This window comes from Engystomops pustulosus, chromosome 4 (genome assembly GCF_040894005.1).
Source record: "Engystomops pustulosus chromosome 4, aEngPut4.maternal, whole genome shotgun sequence".
In the NCBI taxonomy this organism is placed as follows: domain Eukaryota; kingdom Metazoa; phylum Chordata; class Amphibia; order Anura; family Leptodactylidae; genus Engystomops; species Engystomops pustulosus.
The window spans coordinates 74,615,478-74,635,659 of NC_092414.1; the positions used below are offsets into that span (position 1 = coordinate 74,615,478).

Here is a 20,182-nt window from a genome sequence, read left to right on the forward strand (position 1 = left end):
TTTTTTATAACAGCCACTGATATTTTAAAGGGGTTGTTCCCGAACTTGGATGGTTTAGGGTCCCAAATCAGATTGGCGCTGTTTTATGTCTGTACAGCCCTGTGCTTGAGGCTCTGTAATATATAGTGACTACAGCAGACCAGTGTATGTGGCGTGATGACAATAAAGTTGTGTCAGTACGTACACTCCCAGGAGGGCAGGATTAGCAGCTCTAGATCCTCTTCTGATTGGCCAATTTAGAATTTCCCGCTCTGTGATTGGCTGACCCGCATGTAGTTCATTGTGAGTGGTCAGAAGCCGCAGCGCCTGATTTGAAAGTACAGCATAGTAACAGTCGGTCCGTCACGAGCGTAAAGGTAGCAGCAGGCTGATCCTCTTACCGGCAGGTAAGTGCGGCCACCGGGGGCGGGAGTGCACGTGGCCATTACATTCGTGTCATGAGGGACGGGGGAGCACTCGGTGCTTCATAGCTACACAGAAAGCTCCTTCTCATGTCTTCCATAGTCTTCCGCCTTTACATGACTGTATAACGCGCTTACCCTGCTGCAGACAGAGGTCTGTGACCATGCAGCTTCATGTATATGTAGTAATTCGCCTCTGTTCACATTGCATTACAAGAACCGTCCTGAACCTTGGTTGTAGATTGCGTTGTACTTATTCTGTTTTCTATTATGTGATAGAGATGTAAACTCTGACCCATAACCCATCAAACACAATAGGGTCATCTGACTTTTTGCTGAGGGGATGTACAAACGTTATGCATTGCCACAAATGTTTTGTATAATATAATTTTATTTGCGCACAATTTCTCAATCTATAGTCCAGAGGCACCTGGATCGGATTTGGGCTGCATTCACATGTAGCGTTTGAATTGCATTCATAGAAGTCACATGTGTTCCTGCCATTATGGAATTGTCCGTCAGATTCTGTATCAAAAGCCACTGTTCACTTCTCTTAAAGGAAACCTACCACTTCTGAAGGTAGGTATGAGATACAAACACCGGGCACCAGCTCAGGGTGAGCTGGTGCCGGTGCTTAGTCTCGTTAGTGTTAAAACCGCGGTATCGCGGTTTTAACACTTTTGAAACTTTCTAGCAGAAACTGCTTCGGCGCTGCGCGCGACCGTGCGCGCGCAACGCCTGCGGCGTTTCCAATGTAGGCGCGCGCACGATCGTGTGCACGAAGCGCCGAAGCAGTTTCTGCTAGAAAGTTTCAAAAGTGTTAAAACCGCGATACCGCGGTTTTAACACTAACGAGACTAAGCACCGGCACCAGCTCACCCTGAGCTGGTGCCCGGTGTTTGTATCTCATACCTACCTTCAGAAGTGGTAGGTTTCCTTTAAAGGGAACCTGTCAGCAGATATTGACCTAATAAACCACTACTAGTTTGTTGTCATGCAGCTAAACACATCATTCAGAAAATCATCTTTGAAGTGAGATTAAATTACTTGTATACAGGCGGTCCCCTACTTAAGAACACTCGACTTACATACGACCCCAAGTTACAAACGGACCTCTGGATATTGGTAATTTATTGTACTTTAGTCTTAGGCTACAATGATCAGCTGTAACAGTTATCAAATGTGTCTGTAATGAACCTTTATTATTAATCATGGTTCTTATGACAACCCAACATTTTTAAAATCCAATTGTCACAGAGACCAAAAAAGTTCTGGCTGGGATTACAATAATAAAATATACAGTTCCGACTTGCATACAAATTCAACTTAAGAACAAACCTACAGACCCTATCTTGTATGTAACCCGGGGACTGCCTGTATAGTCAAGGAGGTGGATATTTTAGCACTGAAGTCAAGCTCTCCTTGCCTAGAATATAGTGAAGGGGTTCATTATAATTGATAGTCCTGCATCCAGAAACATCACTAGACAGATCTCCTGAAGTCCGGTGCATGATATCAATCACTTGGGAGGATGTGGGGAGAGCTTAACTACAATGTTTAAAGGGGTTGTGTATATATATATATATATATATATATATATATATATATATATATATATATATATATATATATATTATATTTTAGTGGCCGGCAGCAGGCTGCCTAAAATAATAAAGCTGTACTTACCTTCTGGTGCCCTCCGGTATCCAGTGGTGCTGTCGCTGGATACGGGAGGGCACCGGAAGGTAAGTACAGCTTTATTGTTTTAGGCAGCCCGCTCCCGGCCACATATTTTTTTTTTTTTTTTCAAAACTCGGACAACCCCTTTAACTCTCCGCCTCCTTGACTTAATACCAGTTTACTACTCTCTTCCAAGTTGATTTTCTGTACGTTGGACCCCGCTGAGCCATGATCTGGAAGGTGTTAAGCTGCTTGACAACAATAATAGTATTGGTTTATTAGGCCAATTTCTGATGACGGGTTCCCTTTAAACTTCCTTCTCTCATTTGGTAGAAGTAAATATTTAAACTAAATTGTACAATACATATAGGTGTTTGTTGAATGACATCTCTATGACCTGAAAGGTTTACTGATAAGGAGGACTTTCACCAGGGATATACTGGCATAGATATGGAGAATGAGCTGTGTAGGGGCAAATTTTCTCACTAAGTATACGGTGTCTGACAGCTATGATCCACTATGATCACGAGGACAGGACTAGGAATGGCTGGTGCAGTGTATGTCCACCCCTCCATTTACTATAACAAAAATGAACAACTACTCATTTTACATGGGACACTACCAGGCTTGGGTTTTGTGGTAACCGGAGGTCCATATCGATTAGTTGATGCTATTGTTTAGTAAAAGTTAGACCTCGTGAAGATGTGTATCTCATAGGCAGCAAACAACCTGTGAGGTGTGACGACAAAGGACAAGCTTGTCGCTCAATTGCGTCACACCCGGATGCATGGAAACTACAGCCGCGTGAATGAGCCCATAGATATACATGTTGAAATAAATGGCAAGCACTAATTTCCAGACTGAATTTGTGTGCATGATGCACTGGACAAGTTGCCACCAGAGGGGTTCACCTCTGGTTGTAAAATACTGGTGCAATATCAATGTTGTTGTCTATGACTTCAGTTTGTCGCCATTCAAGGTGGTCATTCTAGTTGTGTGTCACGTCTCTCTACTTTTCAAAGTAAGAGCACCTTTTACATTGACCTTAACTTAAAGAGGTTGTCCCAGTATGTTAAAAAATATATGGGGGAGGGTGATTGGAAAAGGCTATACAAAAAAAATAATAAACTTATACTTGCCTTCTCTGGCAGTGCTGTGCCCCTGTTTGTTTAGAGGCTCCGACAACTTCCGCCTATCCACTTGTCCGAGCCAAGTGTGCCTGCCTCTGTAAACAAACAGGGGCATAGCACCAATGGACGGCGGTACGGTACACTGGAAGCGCCAGAAAAGGTTTTTGTTGTTTTACCCTTCTGATATATATCCCTTCTGATATATATTTTAGTACTCTGAGCAAACCCCTTTAAATCAAGACATCCAATATATGACTGGGAAGTTTAAAAATAATAAAGAGCATATAATCGCCTCTTTGGCAGTGCCATCCCAACCGCAGACTCACACCTGCTGCAGCAATGGTGTGAGTCACCCCCTGGGTGTTGTATGTATGATCTGTCCATAAAGGTAACCTTTTATCAGGAGCCCTTTTTCTGGCTCCCCCATGTCCCCATAGGGAAAAGTGTAGACGTTGCCAAAGAGGTTTTCTAGCAAAACTGATCTAACGTATTAAAGGGGTTATCTGGGTTTAAAATTTTTTTTATGGCCGGGCTGGGGAGGGCTATTTAAACATAATAAACATGTATTTACCTCCTCCGGTGCTGCCGATGTCCCGCGCCGCGGCCGGTCTTCTCCGTGCGCCGGTTTCAGTACAAAGGCGCACAGGGAGCTTCCGGCCGGCCGGAAGCTCCCATGCGCACCATCTCCCAGCGCTTACAACGCTGAGAGATAGGGACGGATGGGAGGAGCCGTCCACAACGCGGACCGGAAGCTCCCTGTGCACGGCTTCCGTGCCCCTGTTTGTTTACAGGGGCACGGATCGAAGTGACCGCGGCGCAGGACATCGGCGGCGCCGGAGGAGGTAAGTCCATGTTTATTATGTTTAACTATCCCTCCCCAGCCCGGCCATAAAAAAATTTTTAAACCCGGATAACCCATTTAATTTTTTTTTTTCTGGAAATTTCCCTATGGGGGAGCCAGAAAAAGGGTTTCTGATGACGGGTTCCCTTTAACAATACAAAAGAGCTCTGTTAAGGAAATGGTTAATTCTGGATGGGGTTATTAGAGTTTCTATATTGGCTACAGAACAGTCGCTGGTTCCTGTAGCTGGCTAAATCAAACCTCTAAAGCTGGTGAAATATAAACAAATCCAGCCTAAAGTTTCCACTTCTATTGCTGACCTAGTCTAGCATTTGTGTTCTCAGCCGTTGTGGTGTTGGGCTGATGCATAGTCCCCCCCCCCCCCACTTTCCATTATGTAAGCGTTGCTTATTTTAAAATCTTGACTAACATGTTTGGTATGGATATAAAGGAGTGACGCCAAGAGAGCTGTTCAGACATGACAGCCCTGCAGTGTTAGAAGCTGGTTTGCCTAAAGGAAGAAAAAGTAAAAGAAGACATCAGTCTCTATTTTGTATAGTCTATATGGAATCACAAATGACAGAGCATAGGGCAATATTGTAGTGATGATAGACCACAGTAGCCCTCTGTGATGTACAGAAGTGTATGGGATGAGATTTATAGGGGTTGCCCCAAACTAAAGTGACCCTTTTTCACAGTAGAGGGTTAAGTTAGATATCGCTAGGAGTCTAACCTCTAGGACCCCCAGGAAAAATAAGGAGCTAAAAATAATCGGTTGAAATTATTGCTGCAGTTTGATATTAACTTAGAAAGCAAAGCTCAATTACACTTCCATATCTAGTGAATGGAAGGTATGTCACATAAGCCGTCATATGATTATTATTCAATTCAAAAAGATCTGCCTTTTAGAAAGTGAATAAAACTGAAATACAATAATGTCTGTGATTCATTATTTATTTTATTACTGGTAGAGGCTGCTGTAACAAAGGAAAACAACCGGAGCTTAGCTCCATCCTCCACTCCACATCAGTGCAGCAGCTCTAGTCACCGCCAACCTCTTGTATAGAAGTTTGATCATCAGGCGACCTGCTACACCCTAATGCAGACTGCAGCAAATGCACACTGTGGATGCAACATCACCAATAAGCCTCTGTATACCAACAGAGATTAGCGCTGGCTAGATGCAAGAATCTACCTGGTTACTGAGTTGATAAAACAATCAAAATGGCAGAAATTTTGTCATCCAACATTTTGCATGTTGTAACTGGTCAGCTAAGTTTTCTTATCTTAAGTTTTATATCTGGTGACATGTTCTTCTTTCTATCATTCTCTGGCTACTAACATGACTACTTCTTATATTTATATAAATTTTTTTTTTATTTTTAAGAAGGGACACAACCACCCCCAACATGACAAGCAATGTAATTTCTCCTGGCCTTGGAGTTCTCTCTGATGATGAGGATTCTCCGATCTTTGAATCTACAGCCGCTGATTGTGCGGCCGGAATCCGCAAAGATCTTCTTAGTGACTTTTCCTGCATCTCCCCTGGACTAGGACACGCTTCTGTGGTAAGACCAAGAGCTGTGTTTCACATCTCTTAAACCCCATTTATGCTTAATTATCCTGTAATCTTATTTATCCTGTAATCTTGCTGTTGGCTCTGATTATCATAATGGCTCTGCCCTACTTTCAGGTATCTGCCAATGAAGGCAATGATAAAGTTATGGTCTATGTCAGGATAAGACCATTTGTGGATAGTGAACTGGAGAAAAATGAAGACCAGGTAAGGCAAAGGAACACATTTTTGCAATTTACTTTCCAAATCCTGGTAGTGGTGTGCAGCTTTAACTGTATTAAAAAAAATCCCCCAGGGTTGTGTTGTGGTGGAGGATCAGGAAACCTTGGTCTTGCGAGCTCCTAAGGACTCTCTTGCAATGAAGAACACTGAACGTGGACAGGGACAGAGCGTTCACAAATTTACATTCTCTCGGGTAAGAAGGCATGTGTTTGAAATGTAATTCAAGTGCAGTGGGAAGGTGATTTTCCCAGTAGCAGATGTATTGAAGGGGTTGGCCCATGAAGGAAAGTTCTCAAATTATAACCCCCTAGTGATGTTTACACAATAAAGATAATTTTAACCCTTTACTTTACAGTTTTTCTCAGTTTTATTGATGTTTTAGCTCAGTGACGGTCAGTGTAAGAATCCAGAGTGTGGATGGGGACTCCCTAAGAAGGCACATTAGGATACCTCTATGCTGACAAGGTGGTTAGATTATATGGTTCCAGGTTTATCTGAACCTTCATTTTATCTTCTGAACATTCTACTAGTATCTGACACGGAGAAAAAGGGAGATGAGCTGACGAGATCCATGAAATAGATATAACCCACAATGACACTCTGCTAAATCAGCTATAACCCACATAGTCAGCCCTGCTATAAAGACCTTATCTAATGTGTAGATACTAGAGTCAGTGCACTGCTTCTTGCTGACAGTAGGAGTCTGTGTATGGTCATCTTTTAATGGAGGGGGAGGGGCTGAGATCACACTGCATTGAGCAGACAGGAGAAGCTGACCTGCCTTACAGGAAAAAAAAACTTTTACTGTCTGATCCTGGGACAGCTGAAATTGTGTATACCAGGGCTGCTAGACAGGTTGGAATTATTTCTGTGAAATGCTGTATTTTTGTTAGTAACTGTGAATAAGAGCTTGTGTTATTTTGTTATCCTGGGTATATTTAAGCATCTTGTCTTTAAATATCTGGGAACGAGCACATTGTGTTTTGCATTGTTTACAGGCAGAACACATGTTTCTTGCTCCTGATCGTAAGCAATAAGGTCTAAACACATCCACAATTGGTAAAAAGGAGTTTACTAATCAAACGCAGCATCTAAACTTACAGCATGTCTGTGTTGATGTTTGCAGAATGTCCCTGTTTTTATTTATTTTATTTTTTTTTTTTGTTAGATTTTTGGACCAGATGTTGACCAAAAGCAGTTTTTCGACGGAACTATGAGGCACGTGGTAAAAGATGCCCTAAATGGGCAAAACTGGCTTGTGTATACATATGGAGTGACCAACTCTGGCAAAACATACACTATACAAGGTAAGGTTTATGGAAATTTTATGTGAGCAAGATATATATAGATAGATACATATGTATATGGATGTATTGATGTATATCAATCTCTTACTCATTAGAGGAAAAAGTACTGAAACAAAGCTATTTGCTACATTATGTTTTTCATTGTAAATTACTGAAACATAATGTAAGGTATTCATCCAGTATTTCGCTTTAACGTGTTGCTTCTATAATGGAAATGGACAATTGTGATATGTGCTTGCTCAAATACTGTTTCATGATATTATCATTATCTATTCCTCAGGGACTAGTAAGAATGGTGGTATTCTTCCTCGATCCATATCCCTCATCTTCAACAGTGTTCATGACCGTCTATACAAAAGTTCAGACCTGAAACCTCTCTCCAATGAAGTAATCTGGCTGGACAGCAAACAAGTGCGTCAAGAGGAAATGAAGAAAATCTCTGTTCTCTCCAATTTGCGTGAGGTTAGTGCACGTTAAATACAAACCAAGGAATTTTTTATTATATTTAAACATGGCGAACTTTCTACAGTGCAGACTGTCCTCTGATGAAAAATGTTAAAAATAAATATGTTTAGTATACAGGTGGGGGAAGATACAGGACTCCAGCACAAGCACCACTTTAAAAAAGCGTCTGTTTTTGTATTTGCAGGAACATCTTTTCACACCTTTAAAAAGAAGTGGTGGGAATGAATCTCAGTTGCGTGCAGGCACTAGCATGAGCTTTGACAGTGGAATTGGCGGGCTTTCATCCACTAGCCATGATAACCAAAGCAGTATTCAACTTGAAGGTACCAGTATTTATCAAACCACACACTTTCTATTCTAGATAATAATTGATTTTAAAGGGAACAATTGGAGGAGAGGAGGAAAATAAAGTTTTTAATGGATTTTTTTTTTTTTAAATCTGCCTAATAGATACCACATCACATTGGGGACCTCAAGAGACTGTTTCAATCCATGGCCCTGATGATGTGCAGATCTCCATTTGGGTGTCATTCTTTGAAATCTATAATGAATTTGTATATGATCTATTGGAACCACTTCCTTCTGGGCCAAATCGCAAACGGAACACACTCAGGCTGTGTGAGGACCGGAATGGAAATCCCTATGTTAAAGGTAAAAAGGCTTGGTTAAAATGTATTTTGGCTCATGTTTTTTGCAAAATCCTTTTATCTCAGAAATGAATGGGTTTTGGAAACGTGCCAGCATTGTTTCTGGCACATGCAAAACTTCTAAGAAACTGTCTTTGAGAAATATTGCAGAGATCATGGGAGTGCATTTCCACCTGATTTCTTCTATATTCAGTGGTCAGATGGCTTGAAAAGGCAGGCTATTTGTTATGGGTTAGTGCACACAGAACAGTGGACATCTCCTGCTGCAGTCTGTTTCCTTTGGGGGGGACCAGGGTAGTAATGACTCACACACCAATTTAGAGCTTCTACACCAGGAAAACTCCCAGCATTTATACTGAACGTGTCCATAGATTTATAGTGGCAGAAGGGGGGCATCTGTTTCGGTTTGTCTCTTCAACTGACGTCTCATCCAGCGCGAAATACTTGATGAAAAAAACACAGCAATTTTCTCTATCATCCTGCTGGAGGGAGCAGTATACGCTCAGCTGAGGGCATTAGAGGCTTTGGAGAAAGGAGTAACTGCATGGCATCCGTCCCTGACCTCTGATGTTGGCTGCCGATGATCACTACTCCTTGCACTTTCAGGGGAAAGATGCTGAACTGGAAGCCATATCCCACTTTATGAGCATACTGTGAAATACCCTGCTGGCCTCTGTACGAATATGCTGCTAATCCTCCCAATGTATTAGGCAAAATGATGTGAATGTAGCCTTATCATGATAGAAATAGCTGTTCTGATGATTTGTGTTTAATAAATATTTCCTGCAACAGATCTAAACTGGATTAATGTTCAGAGTGCTGATGAAGCATGGAAACTGCTGAGGGTTGGAAGGAAAAATCAAAGCTTTGCAAGCACCCATTTGAACCAAAATTCCAGCAGAAGGTGCGACTTAATGTTCTGTTTTTTATCTACTTTGAAGGACATGGGGGTGGGTTGCAATTTTGAAGAATCGCCAGCAGCTAACCTTAAAGGGGTTGTCCCACGAAGCAAGTTGGGCTCTATCCACAAGATGGTGATGGGACCCCAAGGGGGTCCAATGTACCTTGTCGCAGCCAGTTGTGCATGCGCGCCATGCCCCACTCATCTCAACGGAGCTGACAGAGATTGCCCAGTACGGCAATCATCAGCATATCAACTATACCTTGCAAAGATTACAACTGGGGGCCCCCCATGTTGGGACTTGATACCATCCCTTTTGTCTGGTTCCTGCCATAGATCAAATCTCTGGGCATTCTGTAACACATGTCTTGGGTAGTGTTTACATTATGTGTAAGCAGGAAAATTTACAGTTCTACAGTCATATCTTAATTTTGTGGTTTCCCTTTGCAGTCATAGTATCTTCTCCATTCGTATTCTGCACTTGCAGGGCAGCCATGATTTTACACCAAAGATTAGTGAGTAAGTACAATGATTTTAATTTGATTATTCACATTTTATGCAATTCCAGTGTTTTTGTTAGAATAGATTGTGTTTATGTATTTTTTTTTTTTTAATTTCCTTTTTCTTTATTTTACTCCAAAAGACTGTCTTTCTGTGATTTGGCTGGATCTGAACGATGCAAAGATCAGAGAAGTGGAGATCGTCTGAAGGAAGCAACAAATATTAATACATCTCTTCATACTTTGGGACGCTGCATCGCCATACTGAGACAGAATCAGCAGAATAAGTGAGCTGAGTTTTGTGTATTAGGTTGAATCTGTACCTTGTGGATTTTGATGTGTACTTCAAACTGCATTTCAAAAAACACATTGAAAAAAAACAAACCCTCAATCTTATTCACAGTTTTGTAACAAGCATAATGTTGTACAGTGCTGACTGCACACTTTATCATACTGTAATATTTCTCATCTACATGTTATGTTTGTTACAGTTTATTGTTGTAAAATTAAAAAAAAAAACTCCTAGTAAAAGCAGAGCTTCTCATAATGCGGATCTCTTTCCCTAGGTTGAGGCAGAATGTTGTTCCATTTCGGGACAGCAAATTAACCCGAGTCTTTCAAGCATTCTTCACTGGGAGGGGAAAATCATGCATGATTGTGAATATAAATCAATGTGCTTCAACCTACGATGAGACCATACATGCCATGAAGTTCTCGGCCATAGCAAGCCAGGTAGGAAAATTCTAAGGCAATGTACCTTGGAAATATAAAACTATAATTTCTCAAGCATAAAAATTACATATAAAAGATAATTTTCTGATCCCACCCCTAATAAATTTAGGATTTTTTTTTTTTTTTTTTTTTTTTTTCGCCATCATATGATTTATTTCCTGTATTTCCATTTACAGCTGGTTCAAGCACCAGCAGTGAAACTGAATCTGCGAACTATTCAGTCACTAATCAAGGAGAGCAGCATCCTGGCAAATCGCAGTTATACAGATGATGAAGATGCGGAAGAGGAGTCTGATGAGGAAGGCAGCAATGAAGCCGATATTATGACATTTAACAAAGAAGTTGGTGTTCTCTATTTGAATCCTCTGATAAACTTTTCAGCTCTGTATAGGATGTACACTTGACACTTTTGTTTATTTCAGGAACTGCTGCAGGTGATTGAAAATCTGAAACAACTTCTGATTAAAAAAAGCCAAGAAAATCTTGACATGGAGGCAACAATCAGGAAGGAAGTGTGCAGTGAAATGATGGAAATCATGCAGCAACAAAAGACACAGTTCAGGTAAATCTATCTCCTATGTTTTTAAGAATGTGTCTTGTTGACATCCAGTGGTAATTTCTCTTAATTCTTCTGCAGTGAGACAATGGAGGACGAGCGTGAATTACTAGAAGAGATGTATGAGGGAAGGCTAGAAAACCTCAAGGAATCCCTCACAAACTATTACAAGCGGGAGCTGGAGGTTGGTTTATCACACCAAATAAGTTTGGTTGCAACAATTCAAATTTGCTTTGTGTTTTTGTTGTGTTGTTTTTAGTTGTTTTTTTTTTTTAATCTTTAGGCATTATAACTAAAACATATAGCCTTAGTATGATGTATGTAATGTAATTCTACTGGTTTTGTACAAAATCAAACCCTTTTTCCCCTTTTCCTTTCCTTTTGTTTGGTCCCAATGTGTGTCTTCTATTCATATTTTGCCGATGTGCCCTATATTACTTGTACTATTATCACTATGCAGGTGTTTTCCGGTATATATGAAATGAAAATACTTTGATAGTGTCAAGTGTTGATAACTTGAGCATTGCTCCCAGGCATTTAAAGGAGTCTACCAGCAGTATGATCATTTTATCAACAGCTTGGAACCACTGCGTCTCTCTTCATACCACCCTTAAGGCTCATTCTTACTCCTGCTGAACGTCTATGCTCTCCATACTTCAGCTGTGTCATCCTTGGCTCTCATAATAATTGTGGGGGTTGTGAACTTGCTTTGAGTTGTGGGGTTTATTTTTTGTATCCTTTTTTTGGAATAATGGTAAAGGAACTCTGAATAGAAACTTGATGGAACAACAAAATGTATATTTATTTTTTAATCTTTTGCACAATCTAGGAACGAGATCAGCAAATTAAAGAACTGGAAGATGCTCTGCAGGAAGCAACTGAAAATACTACTACTTCTTCAATTTCATTAGACACCACTATAAACAAGAAGGATAATCTTCCTCTCCGCAGATCTAAGCGTCTAGCAACAAATGAACCGTCTGACTTTACCAGGCTCAAACAAGAAATTGTAGATTTGAAGGATGAATTGCGTTTGAAGAATGATGGTAAGGAAGGAATCCAGGTTTCGCAAAATATTTTAATATGTTCCCTTAATATTAGAAATTGGGCTTTAAATCACTTTATTGCATAAGCCATCCCTGCTGTCCAGCTATGTGAAGGGCCTGGTGAGAAGGTCCTTTTTGTTCATGCTGTACATTAAATATCCATACTTTTTGATAGTGTAAATAGTATTTCCCCAAATTCCTAATAAATGAATGGGATAGGTGTAAATTCACTACAAGTATTTATGTGTATCTGTGCTGCTTGTGTACATGGCATCTGACCCTGGAAAGCCCATTGCAAGGTTATGTACAGTTTAGTCATGTTGTAAGTAAATTGCATCCAATTAATATTTACTGCAGAAATTCAAAGATTGAAGACCATTCAGGAACCGCCTTCATCTGCCAGAACCTTTACAGCTGATGTAGATCGGAAGATTCTAGATGGCCAAAAGGTAAGTGTGTATTTGTAGTGTATTTGCCTTGACTAGTGGTAGTGCTGTTTTTCAATGGCAGATCCATTGTGCAAAGATGAAAAACCTCAAGTACTGTAAATTAGTGGACAATAATACCCTCGTAGGTCAGTATAAACATTTATCCAATTGCTGTTTTAGGCTCCCTGTCCACGAATGTTAATTTTGTCTGTGTGCTATCCATTGATTCAACAGCCCAATAATGTGCACGTTCCTGTGCAAATAGGCTTATGTCTATAGTGCTCGGGGTTATAAACCAAATATAATTTTTAAATTCAAATTCATAAAAACATAATTTAAAAAAAAAAAGGTCCAATACCCTTGTAGCATATGTGCATTCATCCTAAAGGGTAATGGTTCAGCTAGTCTAAATGGATTTTTCTTAGTTAATTTTCCTTTGCGTAGCTAGTATGGCTGCTCCTGGCAGCATTTGCGCAGAATTATAAAAGCTGTCTGGTAAAATAAAATATTATTGCCCATAGCCAGGAATCATTAAGCAGCTTTTATGTTTCAAAGTCATAAACTTAGAGGACCAGTCGCTCAGAAAGTCGGCACTAGAAGCTGCTTACTAACATAAGCAGCTCCCTAGTGCTTAAAAAAATGCAGCAGTGTTACAATGATAGCGTTATCGGACACCTCTGATAACGATATCTAACACCGCGGCGGAGTACGATATTCATGAAGCGGCGGGATTAGGGGCGGTGACTGCTGCACGACGCGCGGCAATCACCGCCGTGCTATGGAGCAAGCAGGGGGGTCCGAGGAAGAGTCAGTGCCTCGGACCCTCACCCCCCCCACCCCCCCCTCATGAATGCACTTTTTTTTTTTTTGTACTCCGCAGCTGTATTAGATAGTAATGGGAAACCTCCTATAACGCTATCATTGCAACACTGCTGCCTTTGCTTTAGAACTAACTAGGAGCTGCTTACTTTACACCTGGATGGACCTGGATCTATGAGCAAGTGCCCCTGCTTTATCATGCTTGATTTTGGCATTAGATTTCCTTTAATTAGAGCTTCATTGTAATTGGTTGCAAGGAGCTAGACAGTTTTGGGTTGAATGTAAACTTCCTTGCGCCATTGCTACTACACATTGTGTGGGGATTAAAGTCTTTTATTTTATCTGTAAATGTCTCCTATATTTTACTTTTCCAGCGGTATTTTCTGGGCTCTCAACACAAGTGCACAGATTTTCAGCACACAAGAGCTCTTTGGGTAACCACCTTAATTGTCTGACTTCACTTTTTCTTCACCATAAGGTTCTGGGGAGCAACTATGATTCTATTGCTTTGCAGTCCTTTCCTGTCCTTGCTTTGCTTTTTAGTTGTAATGATGGGGCCCCTTGTTTTTTATATTGTGGAATAGTACAATGTATTTCTTTCATTGTACTCAATCTAATAAGCAAAAAGCCCATAATTTTCTACTTCGGAGAACTGGGGACTCTAATCGGAGATATCATTTACAAAAACTAAAAATTGCACGGCAGATTGTGACTTTTTAAGCAATTGTCTTGCTCTCCAGAATCTGATGTAGTATTCCCTGCTTTAATTGCACAGAATCCCGCTCCCTTCCTTTCTTTATTGGTGAGCATCTTAGGCCAGATCTGTGGGTGGAGGAATAGCAGGATAGGGATAGTGCCAATTTTAGAAGTTGTCTTTTTTTTTTTAAACTTTTTTTTTTTTTTTTTTTTTTTTTCCCCTCACCAGAACATCCGAATGCTGCGCACAGAAATTCAGAAGTTTGGTTCCTCCTTACATCAGGTTGATCGAGCTTGCTGCCATACAACTGGAGCAGAGAAGCTGAGACAGGCCTTGGCTGGCTGTGATGACATCTTGTCTAAACAGGTTGGTTTATAGTTCAACTACTAAAATTGTTCAGAATTTATGCAGCGCTTTTACAATTATATCTATTTTTATTTTATAGGAGAAGACTCTAGCAGAACTGCAAAACAATATGGTTCTGGTGAAGATGGACCTGAGGAAGAAGGCGATTTGCATTGCTGAGCAGTACAACACAGTGCAAAGGCTACAAGGCACATCCTCTGGTCTAAAACGCATGGTCAACAATGAGAATTCACAGCCCAACCAAACCACTGAGAAGAAGCCATTCCTCCGCAACCTCCTGTCCAGGACTCCTGGACAAAAAGCACTAATGGAGAACAGCCCCTATAGCCGCGTGCTGCGTGCTCGCCGATCCCCTGTTCTAAAATCCATTGCATTTGGTACAAAATATTGAGTTTTGTCTGCTGCTATTGGACTCCAAAAGAGCGTCTGCTGCTAATCTACGGCAGTAACTGTATATTACATAAATGTATTCATAGGCTCAATGCCTTCTATAGCTAAGTGACTAGTATGCGTGTGTGTAAGACTATGCAGAAATGGTGTTCTATGCTGATGACTGCCCGCAGTACTATCTTTATCTTCAATGTCATTTATATGATGCTTCTGTTTTATACATTACAAGTTGTGCAGCTTACGGAAAGTTGTACTGGTCTCGGCCTTTACTTTTATTACGACTTTGAAGTTGAATCGGTTCACAAGTGCAATATTCATGTATCGTTTGAGCTCTTGCAAATAAACGACTTTTGTACAGATTTCTCCTGTAACTCCTTGAAATATTCCCTAGTGTTTGGATGAATGGGAAGCTTGAATAGACCAGGCTAGTGGTTATTTTCCAAGGGCATAAAGATTTTGCCCAGCAGAGTTTATAGTTTGAGTGCGGTAACTTCAGTCATTCTAGTTTATTTTCTATTATTTAAATTTGCATGAAAAATGCACCAGTATGTAGTAGGTTAATTGTCCTTAATAATCGGTTTGCCATAGAATACAGTAGAGATTGAGGGCCATTTAGGAAAACGTAATTAATTTTAATTCTTTATGTAATAACTGCAAAATCCACACTAAACATTTAGGCCTGTCACTGACCAATATGAAATAAACTAATTCTCAAACCAAAATAGGGCACTTGTACCAATAGTCATGACATGGCATACAATCATGTGCGGGAGTCTGCTCCATTAGTCTGATGGAGCAACGAGGGATACGACAGGTACGTGAGACCACATCGGACCCCTCGTTTTCGTGAACTGATCAGCAAGTTGGGCCCTAACTTTTGTTCATAGGAGAACCCCTTTAATGGGGAAAAAAAAAATTCAGAACCACAAGCAATGTCTGACTGCAGGCTGTGCATGAAGCAGACTAGTTGGTCTGTAGGACACAACTACAGCAATGTCTTATTTTGAGTTTATGTATAGTGGTGCAGGAGAGGACTGACGCAATATCCAACTGCAGGTCTGCCCATGCAGAGCAGATTATAGTACTGGAGACCCCTGGAGCAGACAAATACTGATACTGGAGACACCAAGAGCATAAAACTGATACTGGAGACTCCATAGCAGACAAAAATAAATCCTTCTCCTGCCTGCACCTTCTTCTCTACCCCATCTGCTGCTCTGTGTCCTTTGCTGGATGTATGCAGCGGCATCAGGACCTGGAGAAGAGAGGACCTGTGAGCAGTACAGTACAGCTGACAATTACTTGCCACTCTTGGGTGCTCTGCTGTTGGTTGTGACCTTGACGCATACAACCAGTGGCAGGAGAAGACCTGGGACCAGTAAGGACTTCTCGGCTACACTCACTGCTACCCCCGCCTCCTGCACCAGTAAATGCTTCCATCAGTTTTGGAAGTGTTCAATGGACTCTCAGCTGGATGTGGACCTCAACTCATGGCTTGACAGGCTAGATGCGGATTGTGCACACTTGATCCCCCTTTTAGTTGAGATGAATGTACAGTCATGGCCATAAGTTTTGAGAAAGACACAAATATTATATTTTCACATGAACTGTTGCCCTCTGGTTTTTATGTGTTTGTCAGATGTTTTATTACACACAGACATACAAGTGCAATCATATTATGAGCAACAAAAGCTTTTATTGACAGTTAGAATGAGTTAACGCAGCAAGTGAATATTTGCAGTGTTGACCCTTCTTCTTCAGGACCTCTGCAATTCTCCCTGGCAGCTCTCAATCAACTTCTAGACCAAATCCTGACTGATAGCAGTACATTCTTGCACAATCCGTGCTTGCATTTTGTCACAATTTGTTGGTTTTTGTTTGTCCACCCGTCTCTTGATGATTGACCAATCATCTAGATGGGATTAAGATCTGGGGAATTTCCAGGCCATGGACCCAAAATCTCTATGTTTTGTTCCCTTAGTCATTTAGTTATCACCTTTGCTTTATGGCAAGGTGTTCCATCATGCTGGTAAGGGCATTGTTGATCACCAAACTGCTCATGGACAGTTGGAAGAAGTTGCTCTTGGAGGACATTCTGGTTCCATTCTTTATTCATGGCTGTGTTTTTAGGCAAGACTGTGAGAGAGCCGATTCCCTTGGCTGAGAAGCAACCTCACACATGAATGGTTGCAGGATGCTTTACAGTTGGCATGAGACAAGACTGGTGGTATCACTCACCTTGTCTTCTCTGAACAAGTTGTTTTCTAGATGTTCCAAACAATCGGAAAGGGGCTTCATCAGAGAAAATGATTTAACCCCAGTCCTCAGCAGTCCTCTCCCTGTACCTTTTGCAGAATATCAGTCTGTTCCTGATGTTTTTTCTGGAGAGAAGTGGCTTCTTTGCTGACCTCCTGGACACCAGGCATTGCTCCAAGAGTCTCCGCCTCACAGTACGTGCAGATGCACTCACACCTGCCTGCTGCCATTCCTGAGCAAGCTCTGCACTGCTGATGGCCCCATCCCGAAGCTGAAGCACTTTTAAGAGACGGTCCTGGCACTTGCTGGTCCTTCTTGGGCGCCTTGAAGCCTTTTTGGCAACAATGGAACCTCTCTCCTTGAATTCCTTGATGATGCGATAGATTGGTGACTGAGGTGCAATCTTTCTAGCTGCAATACTCTTCCCTGTTAGGCCAGTTTTGTGCAGTTCAATGATGACAGGACGTGTTTCTTTAGAGAGAACCATGGTTAACAGAAGAGAAACAATGATGCCAAGCACCAGACTCCTTTTAAAGTGTCCAGTGGTGTGATTGTTACTTAATCATGACAGATTGATCTCCAGCCCTTTCCTCATCAGCACCCACACCTGTGTTACTGGAGCAATCACTGAAACAATGTTAGCTGCTCCTTTTAAGGCAGGCCTGCAATGAAGTTGAAATGTGTTTTGGGGGGAAAAAGTTCATTTCTAGGCAAATATTGACTTTGCAATTAATTGCTGTTAAGCTGATCACTCTTTATAACATTCTGGAGTATATGCAAATTGCCATTATAAAATCTGATGCAGTAGACTTTGTAAAAAAAACATCATGTATCATTCTCAAAACTTTTGGCCATGACTGTATGATGCACACTATGGTCATACTCACTAGAGAAGCTCCTCTGCTATAGATTGAAGGAATAAGGCACTGGGAAGGAATGCCTGCATTTATCTTAACCCCTTAATGACTGCTGTATCGGGATTCTATGGCGGTCATTAAGGGCACTTCTTCTGACGCAACGCCTTTCTATGTAGGCGTGTCAGAAGATTTCGGGACATCGGGTTTAGCTGGTGCCGGTGTCGGGCCGTGATATCACAGCCCAGACCCAGCACTAACACCCAGGATCGGAAAAACTCCAATCCCGTGTGTGTTTAACCCCTTATACGCCGAGGTCAAGCATGGCTGCAGCGTGTAAGTGTCCCCACCGTGGATTGGAAAAACCATCACAAAATTTTTTTTTAAAAAGTGAACAAAAAAAGTTACGTTCCCTAATATGATGCGACTGAAAACAACTCTTTTCGCAAAAAATAAGGCCCCAACCAGATCTGACAACTGAAAAATACAGAAGTTATGGCCCTGAAAAGTTGTCGATAGTAAAAAATGTGATTTCCTGCAATATTGGTTTTGCTCAGTAAAATTGAGCAAAGATAAGAAAAACTATATAAATGAGGTATCACCGCAATCGTAGTGAACCAGAGAATAAATATATAATATTATTTTTATGTTACGGTGAGCTAAAAAAAGTGGGGAAAAAGTGCTAAAAATCAAAAATAAAAATTGATGATTTTGTTTGTGTCCCCCGTTAAATAGTTAATAAAATCTCATGAATAAGCTTTAGACCCCAAATTGAATTATCTATACGTTGTATCTCATCTCGTACATAATAAGCCTTTTATGTTCTCATTACCAAAACAATTAAAATTTATAGCCTGTACAATGTGACAATACAAATCTGCTGTGAATGGCGCTTCTTTCATTCTATGTCCGGCCGTGCACCCATACAGCAGTTTACCACCACATATGGGGTATCAGTACACTCGGGAGGAATTGGGTATCACATGTTACAGAGCGTTTCATCATTTAATTATTATGAAATGGTCAGTTTTGGCTTAAATGAATGTATTTTCCCAAAAAATTTTTAAGTTTCTAAATAGCAGGTCCATATTGTTTTAACCCATGTGAAACACTTAAAGGGTTAATAGACTTTTAGACAATAGAAGTTGTTTTACATACATTGAGGGTTGAAGTTTCTATTGTGGGGTTTAACTATTATTTAGGCCTTTCAAAGTCACAGCTGAGCTGTCCCTCAAAATGTGAGTTTTGGGGATTTTCATGAAAATTTGAAAAATTGCACCTAAAGTTCTGCACCTCATAACATCCTAGAAAAATGACAGGACACATAAAATATAATCTCAACATAAAGCAGACATTCCGTAAATGTTAATTATCAAGCTTTTTGGGTACTTTTACTTCCTGTCTAGAAAGCAGAACATTAGGTTGACTTTATAGCAGGAAAGGTTCCCCTAATACTCAAGTAGTCTGTGCATGTCAGGAAAAGAAGTGTTTGAGTTGGTAAGGGTTAATAAGCTCTCCAAAAAGAGATAATTTGAATTCCATGCCCCTCACCTGCTCCCCCAAATGTCCTACTGTTCTGTGTCAAGGCTTAAAAAGAGAGCCCCCCTTCCTTGCGTTGTTGACCGCTCCTACAAGGTCTATAATGCCTCTGGTGTTGGCGCCCCCTTGTCTGCCCGCGATAAAACCCACCTGATCTTTGTTATCCATTAGTGCTACGGTGGGAGTGCATACATTTATAAGGCTATCCGAGGAGCTTTGGTAATCGGTGTAACTTCTGTAACTCTAGATTTCTGATGGTGGTTCTATAGAGTTATAATAAAAGAAGACTACCATCTACAATCTGTAAACTGATAGTAGATTTCCTTTACGTTTAGACTAGAGCAGTTTTCATTTTGGTGTTTTTATATTTTATTCCCTTGTCTTGTAGAACCGATGACATCTTGTTTTTTTGCTTTGTTCTGAAGTATATTTCTTTGCAATATTTTCTCACAAGCTTTTTGTGTTTTGTTTTTTTTGACTGTGTGGTCAAAACGACAAATCTTTATTCTGTGGGTCAGTGCGATTGCAGAGATAATAAAAAATATCTAAATTGGGTATTTTATACCTTTAGATAAACATTGGATAACATTTTCCATATCACCTTAAAAAATACAACATGTGCCGCAAAACAGGGCTCCTTGTAAAACTCTATACACAAAAGTATAAATATGTTTGCTTGTGTTATTGATACCATGTTACTAAATGTATGATATTTTCTTCAACTTTTTATTAAAATTATGGTTGGCAAAGGGTAAAAATAAAAAGATAGATTTGGACATCATTCCAATTCCATCAGACTGGAGTAAACAACTGCTCCAAAACATAATTG

The 20,182-nt window shown here is 40.6% G+C and overlaps 1 protein-coding gene across 2 annotated transcripts; it reads left to right on the forward strand.

Annotated features, from left to right (window-relative positions):
- Positions 1-257: 257 nt before the first annotated feature.
- On the forward strand, positions 258-15,064 carry KIF20A (kinesin family member 20A). Of its 2 annotated transcripts, XM_072146285.1 has the most exons (20): positions 258-386; positions 5,440-5,620; positions 5,746-5,835; positions 5,924-6,043; positions 7,019-7,157; positions 7,438-7,619; positions 7,807-7,945; positions 8,073-8,273; positions 9,062-9,173; positions 9,621-9,689; positions 9,814-9,957; positions 10,237-10,402; positions 10,579-10,743; positions 10,825-10,964; positions 11,040-11,142; positions 11,788-12,004; positions 12,362-12,453; positions 13,626-13,685; positions 14,177-14,314; positions 14,394-15,064. In XM_072146285.1, the coding sequence occupies exons 2-20, from the start codon at positions 5,462-5,464 to the stop codon at positions 14,703-14,705; spliced, it is 2,748 nt and encodes a 915-aa protein (XP_072002386.1). In that variant the 5' UTR covers positions 258-386; positions 5,440-5,461; the 3' UTR covers positions 14,706-15,064. The 2 variants fall into 2 exon arrangements, with proteins under 2 accessions (XP_072002386.1, XP_072002387.1); XM_072146286.1 differs by lacking the exon at positions 13,626-13,685.
- Positions 15,065-20,182: the final 5,118 nt, after the last annotated feature.